General features: G+C 42.7%; 1 protein-coding gene across 6 annotated transcripts in view; it reads left to right on the top strand.

Moving 5' to 3' along the window:
* LMBR1 (limb development membrane protein 1) overlaps positions 1–26,426 on the top strand; it is a 194,908-nt gene that overhangs the window by 30,206 nt on the left and 138,276 nt on the right. For 5 of the 6 annotated variants that reach the window (XR_008420819.1, XM_053898732.1, XM_053898731.1 and 2 more), the window contains exons 2-4: positions 2,155–2,227; positions 4,391–4,430; positions 11,108–11,247. Coding sequence is in view for 5 of the 6 variants with exons in the window: in XM_053898732.1 (XP_053754707.1) it covers positions 2,155–2,227; positions 4,391–4,430; positions 11,108–11,247 (253 nt within the window). In the remaining variant the exon portion in view is untranslated. Of the gene's footprint in view, positions 1–2,154; positions 2,228–4,390; positions 4,431–11,107; positions 11,248–26,426 lie in introns of those variants that run through there. The other variant, XM_053898734.1, reaches the window with a different exon arrangement.

Raw genomic sequence — 26,426 nt, 5'->3', positions numbered from 1 at the left:
TTTCCCTGGATTGTACAGATTTCGTATCCAACAGCCCATCCAGCCTCTCCACCTGAGTGGATAAGAAGTATTTCACCTGCATCAGTGTAAACCGTACTTCTTAACTTCCAACCCAAAATGACTTCATCATAATCTTTCCCCACGCAGGAAATGGCCACTGTCTCTTTCCGTTTTCTTAGGCCACGCCCTCTCAAGGTGGTTTTCAAAACCCACCCCGAACTTGATCATTTTTGGTAAGTCCACACACAGCTCCAAGTCACCTCTGCTCTGGATGATTGGTGGACGCTCCTGACTGCTCTGGCTGCTTCAGTTATTTTCCCCACTGTACCTAGAGTGAGCCTTTTCCTCTGTCATGGATTCGGTCTCCCTCTGCTCCGAGTCCCACCACGGATTCCCACCTCACTCAGGGTAAAAACCAGCACTTTACTGTTTGTGAGGACTGGCACTTGTTACAAACTTCTGCACAACAGGTGCGCCTTTTGGAACAAGAACACAGCAGTGAATAAAACCAAGTTCCACCTTCGTTGAGCTTACATTCCAGTAAGCAAACAGCTAACCAGTCAGTAAGCGGTCAGTGGAACCGACGATGACCTTGTGCTGGCTTAGGGGCATGGGGAGCGCCGGCAGGGGTGAGGGGGCACACCTCACACGTGACACCTGAGGAAAGACTGTGGGAGAAGACGAAGCAAGACACGCAGCTGTGTGGAGGGAGGCTATTCAAGGCCGAGGGTCTGAGCCAGGAAGAGCTCTGTGTGTTCAAAACGCTGGAGGGAAGAAGTAAGAGATGAGATCTCATCTTCCTGCTCTCGGTTCCCAAAAGTGTACCTGGCGTACCGTAAGCTCACAACAAGTAGTTGTCAAATGAATTTCAGTTAGTGTCTGTCATAAATATTAATGCCCTGTCCGTTTGATCCCTCTGGCTCTAACCTCGTAAATCAGTTTCTGCCCAGTCCCCCTTCTTTCCTTCCAGTGCTACCCAGACTCATTCCATTGTAAACAGTCTTCCCTGACCCTTAACGTCTTCTTGACGAAGATGTTCTATTCCTTTACCGATAACCGGTTTCCTTTTTGACCCATTTCCTACACTCCGAAGGATTTTGGGAGGATGTGGTGATGGTGTTGACATTCTCGTAACCATCTGGAGTTCTCGGTGGGTTCTCAGCAGCAGGCCAGTTTGATGCTTTTTACTCTTGGCTCCTTTTTGGTCACTGTCAGTATGTCTCCTGTCATTCTCCCACTTGTCCCGGTTGTGACATGAGGCTCATGGTCTTCCTCCATTCTCAGTTTGTCATTTCCTAGATGACATGGTACAGTGGATGTTCACACCTAGATCTGAGGTCATTTTCCATCCTGTGGCCAACATCCACTGTTCAGAAATCCGTGCGGAGGGGTGCTCCCTAGACTATCAGCACCTCGAATTGTTTCGTTTGAGAGTCTTCAAACTATTGGTACCTTGATCCTAGGATCTTAGCTCTAGTAGGACTTTATTTCTAGCATACTTGGTCTTTGACTATAATGAGATCTCCTGTTTCATGACCCATCTTCTTTTATCTATCATCCCCATAAAATTAAATGGAATTTAATTTGAATTTAATATTAAAAAAGTTTCTTATTCAACTGCTGTTTATTTTGATATGTGGTATATTTATTGAATGATTATTCCCCCCCACACACATTGATTTGTGATGCCTCTTGTATGTAGAACAAAATTATATATATTTTTATATAATAGAATCTGTTTCGTTGATCTGTCAAGTTGTGGCACCAGCACACTCTTTAAATGTTATTGAAGTTTTGTAGTATGTTTTGATATTTGGAAGGGACAGTAGTGTCTCATTGACCTTAGTGTTCAGGGTTGTTGGTGACGATCTGACGCTTTACACTTCCATATGATTTTGAAAACAATTTGGTTAAGTTATAAAAAGAAAAATCTTCATTGGGCTTTTTCTTCTCCACAATGATATTAAAAACTGGGCTATTTGACTTAGTTCATATAAATTAGTATTTTATCAAAACTTCATATTAGCAAAATATCTAAAAATTTTACTTTTTTAATAGATTGAATCTTTTTGCCTATAAATACCAAAGATGTATCTTTTATAATCTTAACAAAGATGTGCGACAAGCGTAAATGATCTGTTAATTTTTTTTCAGATATGTTTCCTTCTTTTTGCCGTTCTCTACGTTGTTTCCTACTTCATCATTACGAGATACAAGAGAAAATCAGGTAAGTGGAAACATTGTAATTAAAACTTAGATTATCATGCCAACTGATGTATGGTATTTGGCCTGTGCAGTGCCCGCCCGCATGGTGGTGTCTGTATTTAGTACGGCCGCGATCGTGCCACCCAGTTGCCTGGTCCCGAGGGCACTGACGGTACAGCCAGGGAATCTGCCCACTTGGGGGTGGTCACCCTCTTAGACCCGAGCCCTTGTTTACCACTGTTCTTATGTCCAACTACGATTAGTGTGTGGCTCTTCAGCATCTGGGAAATTCTAGAGTTTGTGAGGATATATGGGTCCTTGTGACTGGCTCTGACTTTGAACTTGCATATCCCCATCCCATCCTTTCTCTGACTGCTGGACTATCTTTACCTTCTCTAGTTAATTTCACAGGTTCTGTGCCGGGGTTTTGTAAGGACCAAAGCAGTTGCCTAGCTGCCTTCTAGTAAATCTCAGCTGCTTCCTGTAGATCACAGGATTTTCCACCTGTGATGCTGGGCTGATTGTAGTGCCATATACATACTTAAGGATTCAGTATATTTAATACTCCTTCTGTCATAATATTAAACTAATTAGAGTTTTGAAAGCAATTGGGAAATAGTGCTTGCTCTAGTGTTTTAGTTTGACTCTATGATTACACTAAAATACTTCTTGGAGTCTGTAATTTTTCAAAAATTTGAAGACCTGCAGATTCAACACAGTATCTTAACTATTAAAAATTTTTTTTAACGTTTATTTAGTTTTGAGAGACAGCATGAGCAGAGAGAACAGCATGAGCAGGGGAGGGGCAGAGAGACAGAGGGAGACACAGAATCTGAAAAAGGCTCCAGGCTCTGAGCTGTCGGCACAGAGCCCGACATGGGGCTCGAACCCATGAACCGTGAGATCACGACCTGAGCTGAAGTCGGATGCTTAACTGACTGAGCCACCCAGACACCCCAATGTCTTAACTATTTTTCAGATATTTTGGCATCAGGTTTTAATGATTGTGGACACAGAAGGAGGGGGAGAGAGAGTAAATGAATCTAAGTGCACTGTTTAGGGGAAATTAGGGGATGATGAACAGAAAAGTTGGAGATTTATTAGATGATTTTTAGAGTAATGGCAGGGAGGGGTGATGGTACCCTGGTCGATTGTGGGGAGAAGAAACGAAATGGTTATGAAGCTATTGAAACATTCTTCAGTAGTTGATGGTTGATTGAGTGTGGACACAACAGTATAAAAATTAATTGTGACTATACTATTTTATGGTCCTTTTGGTTGTGAAGTTATTTTGGGCAGCGTGTAATTAAGAATGGAGATTGGACTAAGAGAATGGCTCAAATGTGCCATTGACACTGGAGCAGCTGGACGCTCATGATTCCAGAGACTTACGTAGAGAGCCTTTGAGGACAACCCCAGTTAGGTATCGAGGAGAAGGAGGGGCAGGGTGTTATGTAATATTCTTGTAATTGCATCATACTGTCTTTAGCTGGTAAGTTTACGTGGGATGACAAAGAGGGTTGACGGCCATGAGAGAGAGGGAGAGGGAGGGAGAGGGAGGGAGAGGGAGGGGGAGGTGGGTGAGCTCTGGGGCAGGGGGCATCTGCTACTTGGAAAAGATACAGAACTTGATACTTTTCTGTCTGTAACTTGAACAATAGCTATGAAGCATTGAGGCAGTGGTATCTAAGTGGTTTAGAATGGTCCAAGAGAATCTTCATTATTACCACTAATGATGACAAACTCAAAATATAGAAAAGTACATGTTCTCAAATTCTGAATTCTAATTTTATAATAAAAATTTTTGTTGGATATTATCGACTAAAACATTTCATTCATTAGCAACTACAATTTCACTTACGTTATATGACAATGAACTTGATAGTGGTCCTAATGTTCTACTAAGTTTTATTTTCTTGAGCACTAAATATTTGGAAAATTTTAATTTATATAGAGTATTTTTGTTAATCAGGATTCTGGTTAATCAAAACACTCTTCTCTAGCTGAATTCTATCCTATGTGATTTAATGAGCTTTGAATTTGGATCCGTGCTGAAATGAACAGTTGCTTTTTAAAAATCATTTCTGTTCAATAATCTCTTTAAGTTTCTATTTTTGTTTATAGTTTCTGATAAATGAAACATGTTATTGAAGATAAAAACTTAACACCTTACACATTTTTACAGATGAACAAGAAGATGAAGACGCCATAGTCAACAGGATTTCGTATGTATTTTAAAATTCATTTGTTCTGTTTCTGATTCTGAAGTCATAAAGTTTTCAAATTTAATTCACAGTTTTGGGCATAAATGTGGAAAAAAATTCACCTCATGTATTACAGTGCTTTTTCCTCCATATTAACCCTGCCCTTGGAAGCACACATAAACAAATATACAATTGATTCTTAAACACTGGGGGGTTGGGGTGCTGGCCCTGTGCAGTTGGAAATCTGTGAATAATTTTTGACTCCCCCAGAACTTAACTACTAACAGCCTGCTGTCTTGCTCATAACATAAACAGATGATTAACGTGTCTTTTGTGTGTTATGTGTGTTATATACTGTATTCTAACAAGTAAGCTAGAGAAAAGAAAATGTTATTAAGAAAATCATAAGGAAAAGACATTTACAGTACTGTCCTATATTTATTAAAAAAAATCGCTTATAAGTGGACCCATGTGTTTCTAATCCATGTTGTTCAAGAATCAACTGTACGTGGATAATTGAGGATTGTCTCCAGTTAAAATTTGCTGGCTTGAGGAACCGACAGGTTTACCTTCAGAGGTTTTAACCTGGAAATGGGCTTATGGCTGGGAAAATTGCTGGGCCACAAGAAAGAAGACTCGGGCTGTTTGGTCTGCGGAGAAGACTGTGACAGTCTTGGAGTGGGGAGCAGGTGCCTGTTCTGGTTAATTGAACACTTACTGGCTGTGAGCAGGGAGATGGGCTCGGGTGGTTCTTTAGGCTCCGAACAGCTCTCTTCCTGCGTCTGTTTGCTGCTGCTGCTATTGACGAACCCTTTCATGTTTTTGAGGCATCAAACTGGATGGAGGGCAGTGAGTTTCTTTCTGTCACATTTTGCTTGATTAAAATTTGAAATCTCACAGCTGCGGCTACATAGGAGAGTATCTTATTCTAATTCTTTTTTATTGATACTTGAAAAGTTTTTGGCATAGTTTTGAATTTATAGAAAAGTTAGAAATATGAAAAAGAGCCTCCCCCCACACCCCAAACCGTTTGAGAAGTTGCTGACTTGGTTGTTCATTTCCTTGGGATACTTTTGTATATAATTCCTATGAACAGTGCATTCTCCTGTGTACCTACCATACAACCATCAAAACAATGAAAATGATACAGTATCACTCATGCCCCATTCAGATTTCCCAGTTGTCCAGTAATGTTCTGTGTTGCAAAAGGACCGTGTTTGGAATCCACACTGCACGTAGTTGTCCTGTCCCCACCTCTTCAGTATTTCCTTGACGTCCCTGACCTTGATACTTTTGAAGATCACTGGCCAGTTGTTTGGATTTGTTTTTTCATGATTAATATCAGGTTATTCATCTGTTGCTGGGGCGGGGGGAGGTGAGTAGGAGGGAGGAGGAGAGAGAGAGACCACATGTACTCGTACTCACATACACAGGTACTCTCAGGTATGCTGGAATAGTACTCGGCCATAAAAAGGAGTAAAGTACGGACGCATAGTGCAGCATGTAGGACCTCGAAAACATCATGCTAAGTGAAGAAAGGCAGACACAAAAGGCCACAGAATGTATGATTCCGTGTATGAGAAGTAGCCAGAATAGGTAAATCCATCAGAATCATATGTATGGTTACTGGGGATGGAGGGGAGGGCAGAATGGAGAGAAACTGCTTAATGAATACAGAGTGTGTTTAGGGGTGATGACAATGTGGGACTAGAAAGAGGTGGTGGTTGCACAACACTGTGAATACATTGAATGTTACTAAATTGTAAGTTTCAAATGGTTAATTTTATGTTATGTGAATTTTGCTTCAGTAAAAAATACTTCCAACTAGTAAGTGACTTGAATAGGGCTGATTCGATTCATAACTGAACAGTGAATATAAATGGACCCTGCGTTACTAGACGTGGTAATTTAAATGATTTTAAATGCCCCAGGGAAAACATCTGTAACTTTATACTGGGGATTCTTGCTCTGTGGGTTTAAAACTTAGGCCCATAACTTGATTTATATTTACAGGATTGGGGGTCTTAGTTTTATTCCTAACATCATGACATTTGTGAAAATTCTTAAGTGATTCATTATTTTTCTCTGTCTAAATTACGGCTCCCGTAAAAACAGCGTAGTTCGCTTACCTCACGAAGCTACAGCGAATCACAGACCGAGTAAAGGCAAGGATTCTGTCCCAGGCGAAGGAGCTGTGACACGTGTACCACTCTCCTCTCCGTGTCGTCTGCGCTCCATTTTTGGTGGCAGATCTGCGCGCGTGCATTTGTGGCTCAGTAATTCCTCATCAGACCAGAACACACACTTCGGCTTTCCCCTCGGCTGCGCTTCGTCTCCTTGTGCGGAGGCTCAGGAGCCCTGCGCGCTTCACCCCGCTCCTCCCAGCTCTGCTGTGGCCGCTGTGCGTCTGGGGCTTTGGGTTCTCCCCGCGGGCAGTGCCCGTGTCGTGTGACCGGAGCAGACCTGCCCTTCCTGCAGGCCGACGGGTGTGCACTGACGGTAAAGACTGGACAGAGCCAGGGCCAGTCCGGTCCCTGACCCCTCCTCCCAACGACCTCTTGGGCTTCCGCTGTCTTTTGTTTTCTTGCTTCCAGACGGAATGAGTGAGCGTGGAGGAGGCAGGCAGATCCGGGTTCAGATTCTGAACTCAGGATCGACTTGAGTCCAGAAGAGATTGAGAAACAAGGATTTGTTTTCTCTGTGTGAAGGAGAGTTGCCGCTTCACTCTCGTGCCGTGGTGTGGATTAAAACACCTGCCACACAGTCGCGAGTCGGTGCTCGGTGCGCAGTCCGTGGGAGCTCAGCCTCCCTCCTCTCCACCATCTTGCTTTGCCTCGCGGCCTCCACCAAAGAGGAGGTGGAAGGCAAGGCCTGCCTGCGAGGAGCCAACAGAAGTCCTCAGGTCCTAAAAGAAGAACCCGAAAAGAGCTCAGAGGAGTTCTGAAGTGTGACCGGCAGCCCCGGGGGCTGCTGCAGCAGGGTCCCCACGGCGGCCTCAGCTCTCCCGTGAGCACGGAAAGCCTGTTCCCTGGGCTTTCTCACCTCCCTTTACACCCACCTTTGCTTTCTCCTTTACCCTGTGTTCTGTTCTCTATTTGTATCTACTCACGCCCCCAAAGTAACTATGCAACCAAAAGTTCCATTTTCTGAGAGCTGCTGTCAGCTAGTTATTTGATTTGATTTACAATAAAGTAATTGATATAAAAATAGAACGCCTAACGGCTGAAACTTTTGTGAGCCTCTGCAGGTGAGCGAAGGGCCTCCATGCAGGAGGAGGTGGGCCTAGCACGAGGCGCCAGAGCCCGGGGTGGGGGGTGACCTGGCGTGGGCTCTCAGGGTCTGAGAGGAGGGAGGGCGTTTTCCCTGTGGAGGGAAATCCTGACAGGGGTGTCGTCTCGAGGGGTGATGAGGAGCACCCACGTGTGTTCAGGGGTGTTCTGTCACGGGGTCAGCGCCCCGGCAGTGTGGCAGAACCCAAGTAGGCTGAGGAGGGTGTCCCCGGAGGGATGGCCTGGCATGGGTGTCAGAGGTCAGTGGGAGGGAGGCAGGACAGTCCAGAATGGGGACTCACCAGAGCAGGAGGGCGCCTCTGCATGGGGCGAGGGTGCCAGATTGCATCCACGGCATTGGTCCATCAAGGGTAACGGAAACCATTTGCGGTTAGGGGAGAGGGAGCAAAAATGAACAGAGTTGTTGCGTGGCAGTTAAGAGTATCAGTGTGGATTCATGGTTTTCGGCATAGAGTTATTGAGCCAGATCTAGACGTAAAGATGGGTTCACGTAAGTGTGTAAATGCACAGATATGTGTGGTGCCTCAGCCTGTTCACTGAGAGCGCAGCACCGCGGTAGCAGTGAGTATATTTAGCACCCAGATCCTCACTGCTAAGTGTGATTTTCCGCTGACAGGAGCCAGGGCTCCCTGGGGGAGAAGCTGACTGCAGGGCTTGGGGGGGGCGGGGGAGAAGTTCAAGGCTCGTTTTGTGCATGTGGTGCTGCCAGAATGCAAGGAAGGGCCCCAAGATCCGTGCTGGAAAGACAGGTCAAAAGCACCTGGAAGCCTTCGAGGGCTTTCACATCGGTCAGGGACACTCTGCGCGTCAAGGTAATGATTGTAATGGATCCCACACAGGATAAAATAGAACAGTCTTGGGTTCATACTGTTCAGAATCAGTAAATGAATAAATTGTTTGACAAGGAACAGGATATTTTTCCTAGTTTCTAACTTAGCTTCCCACAAAATACGAGTTAAAAGGGAAAAGAATAACGTTAGGGCGGACAGCCCTGGCAGGCGGCATCCTGACCGGTGATCGGGCAGAACGTGACCACAGTGGGGCAGGCAGGAGTTCTGGGCCACCTGGTAGCCTGCAGAGAGAAGTGTGGAGCGTGGCTTCTGTGATGCTCCTGGCTCCTGGAGTTGAAGGTGAGAGGGGTCCGAAGCCGAGCTGCTAATCCTCCCCCCCCACACCCCCGCCCCGCTCCAGCTTCAGCCTTCTCTGTCATAGTTGGGACCAGCTCCACCTTCCCGTTCTCAGACTAAACACCCAGAGTCAGCCTGGAGCCCTCCCTCTCAGCCCTCCCTCACCCCCCAGGAAGTCCCGTGTGTTCTGTCCTCAGAATCTGCTCCCTGCAGAAGGCGACATTTCTGAAGCTGTACTCTAACCTGAGGGACGCTTCTGTAGGTCTGTAAGCTGTGACCACTGCTGCCCTTTTTTGACTCGATAGGGACCCCTTGCCAGCGGTTACCTGCGCTGCCTCAGCCTTTTCTGAGTAGCTCTGGTCCCGCTGCTCACGGATCGCAGCGTCTTGTCTGTATGTCCAGAGCCCAGTCACAGGACCTGCAATGCAGTAGGTTGAGGACGTGTCTTGTGGAGAGTTGGCATCATTGTTATGGTGACCATACGTTCAGCATTTTCCGGATCACTCGTGATTTCAAATACTGTACCTATTTGCATTCATAAGCTTACTTTTTTGTCGGGTTACAGGTCCTGGTTTCTGATTTGGAAACTGTGGTTGGTCTTCTTGCTGGGTACGTGGTGGGTGTCATGTAGCTGAGAGAAGTGAGGAGGGTGGTGCTGAGGGTGCTTCATAGGGCACGTGACACAGAGGGGACCCTGGGGGCAGAGCTGACTGCGCCCAGGGACACGGAGCCATGAAATACATGGTCTCTTGGGGTGCGAGAAGGCCAGGTACCTCCCACTGTAGGTGGGACTGTGTTGTGGAACACACTGGAATAGCCGTGCGGGACCTGGCATGCGGAGATTGTGGGTTGACCTGATTTGTAGCATTGGAAGGAAGAAATGCTGGCGGTCAGGGCGGCTTCCTCACTTGACTTGCGAGGACAGAACCAAAGACGCACGCTTCCGGTCACTGGCTGGCCGTTGCCAGAGCTGGCAGTGGACTGGGATGGAGACTCTTCCAGTGCTTTCCCCGGGAAACATGCCCACTCGGCCAAACAGCTTGTGAGACTTCTGTGTCTGATCTGTCTGTGCTGTGTTTTTGGTACGTGTCACATGGTCTGCATTTAAACACTTACTGGCCACTTACTGAACGGAGGTTTCCGGGTCGTTTTGCCTTTGAAGGAGGAAAGCACTTCTGCTTGTGGCCACAAGATGGCGTGGGCCTCAGTTCCTCGAGTAGGTGTGTATTAGGAACGTTCAGCATGACTTTTTCTTAAATCTTCGTACGTTTGTTTTCACATTTTCCTATATTGACTTTAAAGGGATGGATATTAAATTAAGGTTCCATCTCTAATGTTGGTGAGGTTATCTTTTCTTTTGCCTTGTTGGTCTTAAAAAATCTTTAGATAAAAAATGTTAAGCATTTCGGGCATGTATAACTGAGAAAGTGAAAGCCCCTTAGAATCCTCCTATTCTACGGGATTGTCATATATTATGCTAGGTTTTTTGGGGGGTTTTTTTGTATCTCTGTTTTCCTGTGTGTATATATGTGTTTTTTGAGAGGGCTGGTGTAGGGGAAGCATGTTTTTTATTTATTTTTCATGCTTTTTCAGGTTTTTTTCTTTTTTAATTTATTTTAGACATCTTTCTGTATTAGGACATATTAGCAACATCTTATTTTTAAAAATGCCAAAATAGTGTTTTAAATATATTTAATAGTAGAATACTGTTTAGTAGTTCCCTACTATTTACTAGTATCACTTATTTTGCCTTTACTCATTTTAAGAGGTAGCTGACCATTGGCTTTGTAAGTTTTTTTCTCTTGAAATAACCATTTTGGACTGATTTGTTTTTCATACTGTCTTCACAAGTAGTTTTTCGCCTGAGTCAGTGTTTGCATTGCTCTCATGATCTATTTGCCAAAGTTGTTAATTTAACGCCATTGTGAAATAAATATTTAAATTTAAAAAAGGAAAGAGTCTATGGCGTATTCTTTGTAAAATGTACGAAGTACTCTGTCTCCGGTGTGTGAATCTTTTAGGGCCTGCTCGTTCAAGTTCACGGGCTTCTCACGGGGTGAGGCGTTGTGGAGTGTGTCTGATTGAACATGTCCAGTCACACGGCATCGTTGGTCTCCTGGTCTCCCAACTACACTTAGTGAACACTTCTCCCAACTACACTTAGTGAAATTCTCATGTAACTTTTTGGATTAAGAGATGTAAGAGTTTTTATCCTTTTTGAATTTGTACCATATTCCTTGCCTTCTCCAGTCGCTGGTGACAGCCGTCTCTTCTCTTCCAGGTTGTGTTTGAGCACGTTCACGCTGGCGGTGTCAGCCGGGGCGGTTTTGCTTTTACCCTTCTCCATAATCAGCAACGAGATCCTGCTCTCCTTTCCTCACAACTACTACATTCAGTGGCTGAATGGCTCCCTGATTCATGGTCAGTATGTATTGCTCATTATAATCACAATGAACGTTTTCGTTTTTTACTGCCCTGTATTTTTAGATTTGCCTTGTCTTAATTTGCTGCCTAATTTGCATCTGCCTCCAATAAACCACGAGTCCCTCATAAAATCAGAAAACCAGATTTTACTTACTATTCCTATTCTTAGTTGTGAAAGGCTTTTCTGTTTTACTTAGTCAAGAAGCAGTTTATACTTAACAATGATTTTGATACGTATTCATTTACGTATTTATTCAAAACTGTTTTTAATTTAATTTCATTTTTTACTTTTAGTTATTTTAGAGAGAGAGAGTGAGTTGGGAAGGGGGGTGGGGAGAGAGAGAGAGGGAGAGGGAGAGAGAGGATGAATCCCAAGTAGGCTCTGTGCTCAGCACAGAGCCCGTTGTGGGGCTTGATCTCACAAACCTCAGATCATGACCTGAGCCAAAATCGAGTCAGATGCTTAACCGACTGAGTTGCCCGGGTGCCCCAATTTAAATATTTAGCAAGAGAATTCTGGTTTATTTGGATATGTGAAAAGAACTCAGCCTCCATTTGAGACCAAAATAGTAACCATAGTTTTCTACTTTAATTTCCTGTTAGTAACGTTTGTCATTTAAAAATGTATAACAGAAGGGGGAAGACTTTTTTGTCAGTATAGGCTTTAAAATTAATGGTTAAAAATGGTTAAAAAATGACTTACTGGGGCACCTGGGTGGCTCAGTCGGTTAAGCATCCGACTTCAGCTCAGGTCATGATCTCACGGTTTGTGAGTTCGAGCCCCGTGTTGGGCTCTGTGCTGACAGCTCGGAGCCTGGAGCCTGCTTCGGATTCTGCGTCTCCCTCTGTCTCTGCCCCTCCCCTGTTCGTGCTCTGTCTCTCTCTCTGTCTCTCAAAAATAAACTTTAAAAAAGGAAAAGGGACTGACTTACGATGGGCAACATAGTATATTGCTTGGAGGCCAAATATACCTGCTTTCCAGTCTTGACTCATCTTCTAGAAATTTTTAGTGAAGTAAGATATTTTAATTTTAATTTATAAAATATATTAAAAGATCTAATACATAGATCTTTTTTATGTTTCATTGCCCTTCCCCCTTTTTTTCATATTGTGATTTCTTTATGTGTGAAACCCATCAACTTTTTAAATGTTTTATTTATTTATTTATTTTTTGAGGAAGGGGAGTGTTCACACATGAGTTGGGGAGGGGCAGAGAGAGAGGGAGAGAGAATCCCAAACTGGTTCTGTGCTGTTAGTGCAGAGCCTGATGCGGGGCTCAATCGCACGAACTGCGAGGTCATGACCTGAGCCGAAATCAAGGGCCAGATGCTCAACTGACTGAGCCACCCCAAAACACATCAGCCTTTTCTTAGATTTTTGTAAATGTGTTCTAGTTATTTTACTTTTTAACTTCATTTGCTTTTTAGATTGATGGAATTATTAACATTTTTATATTGTCCAGTCTTTTGTCTTCCCTTTGGTCTAACTGTTTTGTGTTTAGAAGATCCTTTCCCTCCCTGAGATGTGACAAATACTGTCTCCCCCCGCTCCTATTTTCTAAAAATGATTTTGTTTATGCTTAACTGTTTGTTTAATTCATTTGGAGTTTGTACAGACAACTCCCTTTTCTCTTACCCCTTTGTGTTGAAAGAAATGACTACATTTGCTGTAGAATATTTGGAAAACAAGATGTATGGTGAAGAGAATTGTTACTCCCAATCCTATAAGCATATAACTATTGTGCATTCATTCTGTGGCCTGTGGCCTTGAATGTGGTGTGTTCCTGTGAGCACAACCAAGTGGAAAACCCTCACGAACTCAGGGTTAGTTTGTATCTCCCCCTGTCCACACATAAGGGGGAGGTTTCCATGCCATTAACTACTTTTCTGTGCGATTTACAATATTGCCTGGAGCTGTGTTAATCATGGAGTGTTTCCAATTTTTTAATTAAACTGTAGTGTACATCTTTACAAATATTTGTCCGTAGGATAAATTTCTGCGATTCACTTGCCAGGTAAGCATACTTGCAGAGGACTTGAGAGGATATTTCCCGTCCGCAAAGCTGAAGTCCCCTGCTGGTTTCACGTTCATCGGTGGGGTGGGGGGAGGGGGTCCTCTTCTCAGAATACATCTTCACCACCTGTGGGCATCACTTAAAACCTGCCAATTCAATAGCGAAACATTTCCCCTCTTAAATGTACATTTCTTTAATTACTAGTGAGGGTGGACACTTACAAAACAGAGGTCATTCATACTTATTTTTTAGTAAATTGACTACCTGTGATTCCTTTGCTCATTTTTGCAGTGTTTTCTCCCCTCTTTTTGTTTGTTTAAGTTTTTATTTAAATTTCAGTGATGGAACATACAGTGTAGTATTAGTTTCAGGTGTGCAATACAGTGATCCAACACTTCCCTACATCGCCTGGTGCTCATGTCAACGTGTGCCCCCCTTAGTCCCCATCACCCATTGCACCCACTGTCCTATCCACCTCCCCTCTGGTGACCGTCGGTCTGTTCTCTGTAGTAAAGAGTCTGTTTCCTGGTTTGTCTCTGTCTCTTGTTGCTATGCTTATTTGTTTTGTTTCTTGAATTCCACATGTGAGTGAAATCATACGGTGTTTGTCTTTCTCTGACTGACTTTTCCACTTTGTGTTATATCCTCTAGATCCATCCATGTTGTTGCAAATGGGAAGATTTCATTCCTTTTTATGCTTGCAGTGTTTTTTTAATGTTTATTAAAATTTTTTAAATGTTTATTCGTTTTTGAGAGAGAGAGAGAGAGAGAGCGTGCACACAAGCAGTGGAGGGGTTAGAGAGAGAGAGACACACACAGAATCTGAAGGAGGCTCCAGGTTCCAAGCTGTCAGCACAGAGCTGTCAGCACAGGGCTGACGCGGGGCTCGAACTCGTGAACCGTGAGATCATGAGCTGAGCTGAAGTTGGACACTTAACTGACTAAGCCACCCAGTCGCCCCTCTATTTATTTATTTTGAGAGAGAAAGAGCGAGCACCAATTGGGGAGGGTCAGAGAGAGAGAGGCAGTGAGGGAGAATCCCAAGCAGGCTCCTTGCTGTTAGCACAGAGCCCGACACGGGGCCCGAACCCATGAACCATGAGATGATGATCTGTTCTGAAATCATGGGTCAGACGCTTAACTGACTGAGCCATTCAGGCACCCGTGCTTGCAGTGTTTTTTTTTTTTTAAGTAACTGTCTATTAGAGGTTAATTGCAAGCATTTTTCTCCCATGTATCCTTTAATACTACTTAAGCTGTTTTTTGACACAAAGAGTTTTAGTTTAATCGCATATTAGAAATCTGGCCTTTATGGTTTCTGTCTTGTATGAAAGTAGAAGGAAATGGAGAGTCATGATGCTCTGAAGACCAAACGAATTCAGTAAAATTAGGAGTAATTGTTACCTGAATAAAAAGAAGTTACTCTGTTGTTGCTTAGCAAGTGAAAAAACTCAGATAAGCAAACTGAAATTGACACAAAATAATAAGTCATCTCCTGAAAGGTCACTTGTTATTATGAAAGGCAGGAGACAACCTGGAGAGCGATGGCTATGAATTTTTGGAGAGTTGTTTTAGATGACGTGTTATTCGTTATTAGTAAATAGTTGGATAAAATATGATTTAGAAAATGGTTTTTGCATGCATTGTCTAATAAAATGTTTGCGGAAGACTGTTTGGCATGGTTCCCCCGGCCCTAGCTTTCTGCGAAGCTGTAGGTACTATGGTGCCTATGTTTTGCCGGGTTGGGCTCCAGGTGTTTTTACCAGAAGTACAGGTGCTCTCAAGCTGGGCTAACCAGGGTGACAGGTGAACTGGCCCTTCTTTCCAGTTTTACTAAATAGAAATTGCAGGTTCTACTTAATGACCTTACTTAATGACCTCTAAGTCAGGGTCATTTCTTTTTATTTTGTTCATGAACTGGAAGTAAGAGCTACGAACATGTGACATGCCGTATATGTGGAGGCCTCAACCCTGGAAGTAAATATATTTGTATTGGTTGTCTTTCTCGTTGTGATGTAAGGTGAGCAAGCTCAAATATTTTATTTTGTTTATAAATTAGGCCTTAGAACAATGATTCCCACATAGTGGTTGCCTAATAGCCATTTGTTGAATGAATAATAAACAGTAATGTTGAACTCCAGTAAAACCACTTCCGCTGAAAGTTGGAGAACTAAGGAAGAGCCTTCTAAATGATGTCCTCTTAGGAATGGGTCTCAGGAGGCCTGGGCTGTCTGCCCTGGAAATCTTCCTTGAGGGTTTTGTGACCCCTGGCTTTGTTTCTGCTAATTCTTTGGTAGGTCTGTATCTTTGCTGCAGGTCGTGAATTTCATAAATCTTTAAATGCATCTTTCTCCTCTAAATTCATAGCTGTCTTTAACCTTGTTGATGGCATTCATGGGAGTGCTTATTATTAGTCCCTTGCATTGTCTTGGGGCTGCAGATTTGTCAACCTTGGACATGCTTGCTTCTTGGCTTCTAAAAAATCATTAAAGGGGCCAAATTGTGGTAATGCTAAGAGATGCCCTAAAGCACTTGCTGTGTTCTAGACACACTCTTCCTCGCCTCCATTGTGGGGTAGCTCCAGTCTCCCCTTGGTGGTCAGGACCAGTTATCCCAGCCAGCACAGGAACTCCCTTCCTTGCTGGTTGATTCAGAGGCATGAGGATCCAGAGTACTGGGCAGCAGTCTGAACTTCCAGTTCAGCGGGACCAGTGTTGTGTCTTCTGGTGGAAACATTCTTCCCTTTAGAGCTTGGACGTCTAGGCTAGCAGCACTAGTTCCTAAGGTTATAGGAACAGGAGGCAAAAGTTTTGCTAGTGGGCACTAGGGATAATAGTGAGTACCCCCATTCCTATTTCTCCCCCTTGATTCCTGGGCCTGGGAACCAACCACCATATTGGATACAGATTCAGGGCACTTGCAGCCTCCTGGAGTACCTTTCCTTAGTCCTTCGAAGCATCGCCACCTAGCTGGCACTGTAACTGGGTCTTCAGAAGGACATTCCACCTTTCTGTCAAACCAGCTGCTTTGGGAGGTAGGGAACATGTAAGACCAGTGAATTCTTTTTTTTTTTTTTTTTTAACATTTATTTTTGAGAGACAGAGAGAGACAAAGAATGAGCAGAGAGAGAGGAAGACACAGAATCCAAAGCAGGCTCCAGGCTCTGAGCTATCAGCACAGAGACCAACACGGGGCTTGAACTCATGAACTGTGAGATCATGACCTGAGCCGAAGTCGGACACTTAACCGACTGAGCCACCCAGGTGCCCTAAGACCAGTGAATTCTAAGGGCATGGGTCCACTATAGCTCTTCTTTTCCTGTGAAGCATTGCTGTGATGATGGTGGACGGGGCAGTCTAGAAGTTCACGGATGGTAGTTTTGGCAGAAGCTTTGTGTTCAAGGCAAATCTGTATCTGAGTGTCTATTCCAGTAAGGACAAAACACTGCCCTCTCCATGATGGGAGTGGTCCATTTCAATAAATCTGCCACCAGATAGCTGGCTGATCTCCCCTGGATGTGGTGCCACATTGAGCTCCCAGTTGGTTTTTGCTGCTGAGTGATTAGGCCAGTTTGCTGGTGGCCACAATCCAGAGCCCAGGCTTAGCTTCCACCCCTGCCATCGTGGCCACTCTGTTCCTGAGCCCATTGGATCGTGACAGGGGTGGCTGGGGAAAGAGGCTGACTGGTGTCCACAGGATGGGTAATCCTATCCACTTGATTATTAAACTCCTCCTCTGCCACGATCCCCTTTTGGTGAGCAATCACATGGGACACAAATTTCCTTGTTACCAGTTTTCTAATCATGTTTCTTCCTAGTCCCAGACCATCCAACAAAATCATTGGATATGACCCATGAATAATAATAATAATGAATAATAATGAATAATAGTAATAATCACATGTCTGGCCATTTCTCCTCCCAGGCAAAGTGCATTACCTGAACATGCAATGCATTGGCAGGGTTTCCCTTCACTGCTGTCCTTCAGAGATGTCCCAGGGAGGAGCTGTGGTGCTGCAGCCGTCCGCTCTGGGTGAACAGGCCCGAGTCTTTTCTTCCTTTGTCAGCTGAGTGTAGGGATCTCCCCTACATACACCCCTACATGCACCCCTACAGGAGTGCATAGGTGCAAGTTCGGGGAGAGAAGTAGTGTGGCAGCAGTGGGGCCCATGGGCGTTTGGGTTACTTCTTCACGTAACTGATTTGTGCCTTCGGGACCCGCTTGGGCCTGATCGTGTGCGTACCACTTCCTTTAGCTGATGGAGTGCTGCTGTTGCCTCTGTCCAATGCTACGGCTCGCTGGCTCAGATAGCGCCTTGTTCACGGGGGACAGTTCAGGCCACGTGGTTAGCTTGGAGGCCCGTGATCAAGTGTTCAGTCTCCGCTGAGGCCCGGTGACAGGCCAGGATGTGTTACTTAAGGGAGAGTGGTTATCTGTGCAGGATGGCAGGGCTTTACCCCGGAGTCCCAAGGGCCCGTGCCGTGGTCCATCTGTAGCGCCTGTTGAAGGCTCCACACAACATCCCTGTCTGCCACGGACACTTCAGGCACCCGTGGATTTACAGACCAGATGGCCTGGGTAGTAGAGCAGCTCGCACGGCGGCCTGTGCTTGTTGCAGAACTTTCTTTCGTTCTGGGCCCCACCGCAAACTGGCAGCTCTGGGTGTCACCTGGTAAATGGGCTGGAGAAACGCTGAAATGAGAGATTCGTGACCTTCAAAGTCCAAAGAAGCCCATGGGCATCGTGCCTGTTCCGGTTGTAGGAGGAGCCAGAGTCAGCAACGAATTCTTCACCTGAGAAGACATCTCTCCAAATGCCCCACAGCACTGGACCCCTAGATATTTCACTGACATCGGGGGCCCCTAAATTTTTCTTAGATTTATTTTCCACCCTCCGACGTGAAAACATCTCACCAGTAAGTCTAGAGCCGGTGCTACTTCTTGCTCACCAGATCCAGGCCGCAAAATGTCATCGTTAGAATGGGCCGGCGGGACATTTTGTGGGGGCTCAAGATCCCTGCAGATTAAATTGTGATGGAGGGCTGCAGTGTTGCTGTGCCCCTGAGTACCTGTGTACCCAGGTACTGGGGTAAGTGCTGATCTACTCAAGCAGTGAAACCAAATCTGGTACAGCGGCTGCAGTTGGAGTCGCCACCTAGTGAAGCTCAAGGTAACCCGCTGTCATTGTCCTGCGGTCCATCTGTCTCGGGGATGTGGGAGTCAGTGCTCCTGCACCTTTCAGGTCCTTCATGGGGGCACTCATCTCTGCATTCCCTTCAGGGACGTGGTATGGCTTTTGGTTTGCTGTTTTCCTAGTCAGAGGCGGTTCTGGGGACTTCCACTTGGCGTTTCCCACCATAACAGCCCTTACGACACAGGGCAGGGAGCCAGCGTAGGGATTCCGTCAGCTGTTAGGGAGATCTGTCCCTGTGCATTCTGGAACCAGGGATGTGATCGTGGACAGGGTTTGGAGGCCCCTGTGAGGCACGTGAGACCTCAGCCAACCCCTCATTGACCAGCTGACCCCAGAAGCCCTGCTCTGACAGTGCACCACGGTGACGTTTGGGGTTCAGTGTTCAGTAGTCCTCAAGAGGTCTGATGATCTCCTTTACCCCAGCGCAGTTCTACCGTCCATATTCATTTGTAAGTCATTTACCATCCTGGAACATTCACGAGATTTTCTTGTTATCTTTCTTTTTTTTGTTAAGCTTTTTGTGAATTTGGATCACCTGCTCCAGGACTTCCGTGCTGAAAATGTTCAGTAGTCATTGCAGCGTGAATAAAAGTTATTTAGTGTTTCATTAGGAACACCTTGGGAAAAAAGAACTTCATTTGAAAAGAAATTTAGTGGCTTATCCTATAAAATTGTCTGTAGGGATGGTTTTGATCACTTTTGCCTTTAATGTGTAAATCATATGGATTGGAGGCTAATCGGTGTATTGATGATGCTTTAGTATGTAAAACTACATTTAGTTTGAATTAAATACACTGGATTGTGGACACATACATTTGAGATGTTCCACGTTAACTGTATTATCTTGAAATGCCATTAACTTCTCTTCGCCCGGATTTAGTAACATAAAATAAATAAAATACTAACCTTAGTTCTAAATCCCTGTCATGTCGCAAGACGTATCTCTGTCTACAATGAGAAAATGATTAAAATGCCTTGAAAAATATGATCTGCAAAGATGATACTGGAGCTGGAAAAAGGCAGGACGGTAATCCTCTGGTCATCGACGGTTTTGGCCCATGGTCTGTGTCAGGTGTCACGTGTCACCCGGATTCTGTGAGGTGTGTCCTGTCCACTTAGTGCGGTAATGACATGCTGGCAACTATAGTTACTGTAGGATGGTACAAAGGGGGCATGTACAACGGCACCCTGGGAGATACAATTGTCATTTTTATTGTTAAAATTGGAAAACGTTAAAAAATGGGCAGAAGAAAGTATCTACTTGTATTCACTTTGTGTCTTGTGAAAAACTTAGCAGAAAAATGTGAAACCCTTCAGTTCCATAGATTGAAAAACTGATACAGATGCTTAATGGGTTTTCCTTTTGGGGTGGTGGACATGTTCTGGAATGAGGGGGGGTAGTGGTAGCGCAATGTTGTGAACACACTACATGCATTGAATTATTCACTTTAAAATGGTAATTTTATGTAATGTGACTTTAAAATTAAAAACCAAACAGGAGTCAATCTTTGGAAGGTACGTGAAGGATGGAATTAAGTTGTAGCCTTACATAAAATCAGGAAATAATTCTTGGATTTTGAGGTATCCCCCCCCACTGAGTGGGGCCAGTTTTTGCTAAGCTGCCCATACTCACCATACTCACCAGAAAGAGACACGTGTTTATAACGTGATTGCCGAGTTGACGTTCAGTCTGTTAAAAGATAACCACGATGAAAGTGACTAGTCTTTGCAAGGTACATGTGTTTTATTTTGTTTTTTTCAACAGGAATAGACAATATGCTATTGTGGACATCATGAAAGAACAATACAGAATCCATCTTTATTTTATCTATTTTCAAGTTCCATAGAAGATTTAAAAAAATCAGACTTTTAGATTATAAGCAGCCAAACTTTAAAAGAAGATAAATATTACATCTACTTATGTATAGATATTAACTCAAGTCCTTAATAAAGTTTAATATACCATTATTAGTTAAATGTTACTAATAGCTTCTAGTTAATTGGTCTTGATAGTCTTTTATCATAATATGCATCAGTTTTGTTACTGGATATTAATGGAGGTATTGTTTATAATATTAAAAAGCAGGGGTGCCTGGGTGGCTCAGTCGGTTAAGCGTCTCACTCAATTTCGGCTCAGATCATGATCTCACTGTTTGTGAGATTGAGCCCCACGTAGATCTGCGACCCATAAGCACAGAACGTGCTTGGGATTCTTTCTCTCCCTCCCCCGCTTGCATGAGCGTGTGGGCTTGCTTTCTCAAAAAAATAAATAAAAGCAAACATTAAAGAAAAAAATCTAAGTGTTCAAAGTAAGAGGTTTGCTTAATTAAATTTTGGTGGATCTGAACAGTGGAGTGCTTTTTTTTTTTTTTTTTTTTTTTGCTATTTATAGATGATGATGTAGAAGAATATTTGTTGATAGAGAAAGATGTTGGAAAAATGCCTTCCTCTGGGTGGTAGGATTGAATAGAGGATATAAACATTGTTTTGGTGCTTGTGTAGTATTTCTGTAATGGAGATGTATTGCTTTTTTGTTACAAGAAAAAACTTACATTAAGGTTAAAAGTTTCATAACTCGTTGCTAAAATTGTTTTTATTTATTTTTTGTTCTTCTAATAGAAGCTGTTCTAATTCTGAACTTTACACAATACTTCCTATTCAAAAGTAACCTTGTAGTCTTTCCCTAAGGCTTCTGCTTTCTTGGTAGGATTTTTTGTTCTATAACTTGACAGCTGGATTAGGTCCTCAGTTCTACTGAAAGGTTGATTTTAACTTAGATTTGTCATTTAATATGGCTGAACTCTGATTGATTTTCTGTTTTAAATTCATGAAGTTTTTGGTGTGTGTGCTGAAAAGTGATAGATCATTTGCTTCATAGTATTATGTCGGATTTGGGGATATTTTGTGACCCCAGCAGATGGAGCTAGAAGTTAACGCATCCTGTGGCAATCTGGCAGTTCCCTTTGGTTTGGCTCGGTTTTAAACTAAGTATTCCAAACAAAACAAACCAAACAAACCCCCAACCCCCAAACCCCAAAAGACTGTTCTAGGATCATTAAATAACCTTTGTTTAAGTTCAGATACTTCTTTGGGGAATAGGCACAGGACATCTTTCAAAAACACTGTCACTAATACTGATTTAGACAAACCACAAGGTTTTTGAATTTTTAGGGTTGTACTATTCTATTATATCGAAGCATGTCATTTTAGCTTTTTGAAGCAGAGAATTTTGACTAATATTTATTTTTATTTTATAAATGGATATGTAATAACATGTAATAAATTATATGATATATATGAGCCCTAACTTAAAATTAGGAAAGTTTTATCAAAGTTAATAGAATAACTCTAAAGGGATATTAACGTATATATGTCTGATATATGTTTGTAAGATGCTGGAAACTTACTACGTCTTACAAAGTTGCCAAGAATATAATTACTACTTAGGAATGTATATTAGATATATTGTTTTTCTACATATTAGATGTTCTTCTCATACTAACTTTAAATTTTATGTTATAGATTTGATAATTAAATTAGAATAAGCTAAGTCTGAAGCTTTCACATTTATTTACTCTGGTTAATAAACTGAATTTTTTGCATTTAATTATTTAGACTTTTAATAAATAAAAGATGGTTACCTATGTAGATGATTATCCTGTTAAGATAAGACCATCACCTTTCAAATTCTTTGTGTTAAGTGAGTATTTCTTGCAAAAATAAACAGCTGTGGTGGTTCTGTATCACTTTATACCCCTTTCTACAATTGTGGTTGTCAAAACCATTAGTGGTAATGTTGAGGCTCCTGGGAAAAGAGCAGTTGGGGGGAAAAGTTTAGATATATGCACATATATGTATTATATGTATATGCGTATATAATGCATAACGTACATATTATGTAATGTAAATAACACACACCTACACATACATACACACACACGTCACATATATATCAAGTTCGGTACGTGAAAGTAGGCCTCTAAGTTCATGTCACGCTGAAGAGTTGGGATTCAGAATCTTTGTGATCGTACTCAGCATTGTCTGCACTCGCTCTGTAGACACCACTGCTTGTTGATACCTGTTGATAGCGATTTCTTTGTTTAGCTTTCTCGTACTATCTTCACTAAAATTTTTTAATGTCTATTTATTTTTGAGAGAGAGAGAGAGAGAGAGAAAGCGTGAGCAGGGGAGGGGCAGAGAGAGAGGGAGAACAGAATCCGAAGAACTGTGAGATCATGACCTGAGCCAAAATCAGACGCTTAACTGACTGGGCCACCCAGGTGCCCCAACTGTCTTCATTTTAAGTGTGTGGGTTAGAGTAGATACCTTTTCTGATTTGTGTTTTTGCCCAAGGCAGAGTTTTATTTCTTCACTTTTGATTTTCAGAGAAACATTTGAGCTTGTGTTGTCCCTGCATGAAAGGGACATATATGATCAGAATGATGAATTCTGGAAGTATGTATGTTTATAACTCAACAACAATAAGAAAGTCTCATTCTGTGCTATGAATGATAGTTGATTGTTTCACACTACAAAAATTAAGTAAAAATTTTCACGCCATTGGAAAGGTATAGTGGATTCTAAGCATTCAAGGGTTTATATTCATGGGTGCAGCTATTTGAGAGAAAGCTTTGAGCTCCAAGTGGTAATTTGTGACTTGGCTGAGGCTGGGATTTGACCTGTGTAGTCACTGAGGCTAGTGAATAGAGTGGAAGGCAGGGCTGAGAGCCCAGATCGTATCCGCATCTCAGTGCAGTTTGGTCACCTCTGCCTTTATGCATTTTGTTGGAAGGTTACCTAACAGGGATTTGGAGAATTTTGAGTTTCACAAAGAGGTTTAAATATGTTTCATTCTTTTTAAGGATCTTTATGTGCTCCTTATGGAAAATTTAGAATATGTAGGAAAGCAGGAAGAAAAATCATCCCTGATTTTACTACATTTGCATTATTAATAATTTGGTGTATTTCTTTACAGTTTATTTTCTGTATCTACTTTTTTGTCATTTGTTTTTATATATTTTTAATGTCATGTGTATATAGGTTTTTGTTTTGTAAGCTTTTTGGGGTATAATTAATGAGAATAATTCTTTGGGAAAGGGGTGAGAGCTAATTTTAGCTGTAACTCACATTACATTCTTGTCTTTATCTGGTCAAATTGCTGGCGTGCATTAGAATTTTTCAATTTTTTGGAGCATTTGTGTTTTATGTTGAGACAGGGCAAGTGGGGGGAGGCACTGACATTTGTTTAGTATTTGGTATGTTATTTGTCTTCTTTAGGAGAGCCCTGTGAGTTAAGTTGTAGCCTATTTTATACATGAGGAAACAGAGCAGAAGTTCTTTTTCCAGGTCATATATAGCTGATAGATGCAAACTTAGATGTAAAGTGCCACTCACTCAGACATCTGCCATCGGGACTGGGAAGGTCTTTAAAAAAATTTTTTTTAATGTTTATCCATTTTTGAGAGAGAGAAAAAGAGAGAGCGAGCGAGAGAGAGAGAGAGAGCGAGCGAGCACGTGCAGGGGAGGGGCAGAGAGAGAGGGAGACATGGAATCTGAAACAGGCTCTGGGCTCTGAGCTGTCAGCACAGAGCCCGACACAGGGCTCGAACCCACGAACCGTGAGATCGTGACCTGAGCTCAAGTTGGGAGCCAGGCGCCCCAAAAGTCTTTTAAATCATGAATAGTACGAATGCCTTGTTATGTCAGAGGATATTATAGTACGCAAAGTACATATACTGCATTCAGTGTTTTATTGAAGTTGGATTTGTTAAAACCTTTCTGTATTTGGTGTTTTAAGAAGGCTTGAATGGGGCCTCTGGGTGGCTCAGTCACCTGAGCGTCAGCCCCTTGATATTGGTTCAGGTCATGGTCCCAGGGTCTTGGGATTGAGCCCCGTATCAGGCTCTGTGCTGAGCATGGAGCCTGCTTGGGATTCTCTCTCTCTGTGTCTGTCTCCCTCTGCCCCTTCCCCTGCTCACATGCATGCACGCTCTTTCTCTCTCTCAAAAAACAGGTAGGTGGGTGGGTAAATAAATAAATAAGAGCTTGGGTGTGGGGGCGCCTGGGTGTTTCATTTGGCTAACCCTCCAACTCTTGATTTCAGCTCAAGTTGTGACCTCACGGTCATGGGATCAAGTCTTGCACTGGGCCCCGCACAGAGCGTGGAGGCTGCTTGGGGTTCTCTGTCTCCTTCTCTCTCTGCCACTTCCCCACTCACGTTCTCTCTTACTCCCTCTCCAAGTAAATATTTTTTAAAAAGGCTTGGATGTACATGTGCATACATATAAACACATGTAGAAGTTTTTAATTCTGTTTTAATGTCTTACCAACTGATCAGAAGCTCACTTATGTTTTGTTTTACACAGATGGATAGAATTAATAGGCTGTCATATGCTCAGTTTAATCTTCAGTAAAATCTTATTAAACTGATTGCTCTTTTCAGCAGTATTTCAGCAATATTGCTGTTTTTACAAAATTCAAAATATTGTGCCTTTTTCATCCAGAATGTAAAGTGTGAGATACCATACAGCAATTCAGAAAGAGGACGAGATCTTGGATCTAATCCCCTCTCATTTGTAACTTCTGGAATTTGTGTGGCATTTATTTAACCTCTTTTAAAAAAGAGTTTGGTTTCTGGGTGGGTTGAACAAGGGGATCTCCAAGTTCTTTTTTGCTCCAAAATTATTTCTTTGTTATTCTTGGTGCATTAAAATAAAAGTAAACTTTTGCTTATTTTATTAAAAAAATTTTTTTTAATGTTTATTATTTTGAGAGTGAGCAGGGGAGGAGCAGAGAGAGAGGGAGACACAGAATCTGAGGCAGGCTCCAGGCTCTGAGCTGTCAGCACAGAGCCTGATTGTGGGACTCGAACTCATGCGCCGTGGGATCATGACCTGAGCCGAAGTTGGATACTTAACCAACTGAGCCATCCAGGCGCCTCTAAACTTTAGCTTATTTTGAATCAAGTTTAATTTTAGAATCTTAAAAATGTTGTGTCTATGCTGCTTAAGTGTTTTGTTAAAATAAAGAGTTCTTTATTTAGACCATTACAAACAGGAAGAAATGTCCTTTTTATTGAAAGCAATTCTTTGAGAAGATAGAAAACATTTTTTTTTCCGTAGGTTATGGTCTTTTTTTCTTTCTGAATCTAAGTTGAGGGTAACAGATATTGAATAGCATAATAAGAGCTTAACAAAGTGAGGCTTTGCAATTATTTCATTATTATGTTTAATATGTTTTTATGACACCATCGTTTTATTAGAGTACACCTTCTAAATGTATCAAAGAATATAATGGAAAGGGTATAGAAAAAGGAAAAAGAAGAATAAGCTTGATGGTTCTGTGAAGGATCCTAGAGGCTCACTGTAGAATGTATACAGGAACAGTTAAATTTCAGGAATTTAGGGCAAGAGAGTAAAGAGAGTGGATATATCACAGGAGGGAACAATTTTATCTTGTAAGGGAAAACCAAGGCAAAGGAATTGAGGTTTAGGCTTTATTCTGTTGTTGAGTTGTGTGCTGAAACAATTTGAAAAAGGCACAAGGACATCAGTTAGTGTCTGGGAAATCAACTGGAAACAGTGGGTAACTACAGGTTAAAAACAATTTTTTAAAGATTAACAAATACATGAAGACAGTAAAGAATGCTCTGCTGTGCTGTTTTATGCCCAGAACTTTCCCTGTATTTTATCAAAAACTAAGCCTCAGGTGTGAAGTAAGAAAAATGAAAAAAAAAAATCAGCATTCAAGTGTTGGTAGAGAAACACTTTAAAAGCTAAATATAGTTTGGCCAAGATGGAGTAAGAGGGACCGTCTGTACCCTCTCACCTGCAACGACCAAGTGTTCGCGAAAACATAGGCAATGAAGAAGAGCGATTTAGGACAGATGAGTCCTGCAGCTGCTCCAGGGTGCTGCGGCGGGGTTGGGGGTGCAGGCTGCTGGGTGGAGTACTAGAAAGGAGAGAGACAT

Source organism: Panthera pardus, unplaced genomic scaffold (assembly GCF_024362965.1).
Source record: "Panthera pardus isolate Hobbes unplaced genomic scaffold, ASM2436296v1 HiC_scaffold_9, whole genome shotgun sequence".
Taxonomy (NCBI): domain Eukaryota; kingdom Metazoa; phylum Chordata; class Mammalia; order Carnivora; family Felidae; genus Panthera; species Panthera pardus.
This window is presented reverse-complemented; position numbering and strand designations above follow the sequence as displayed.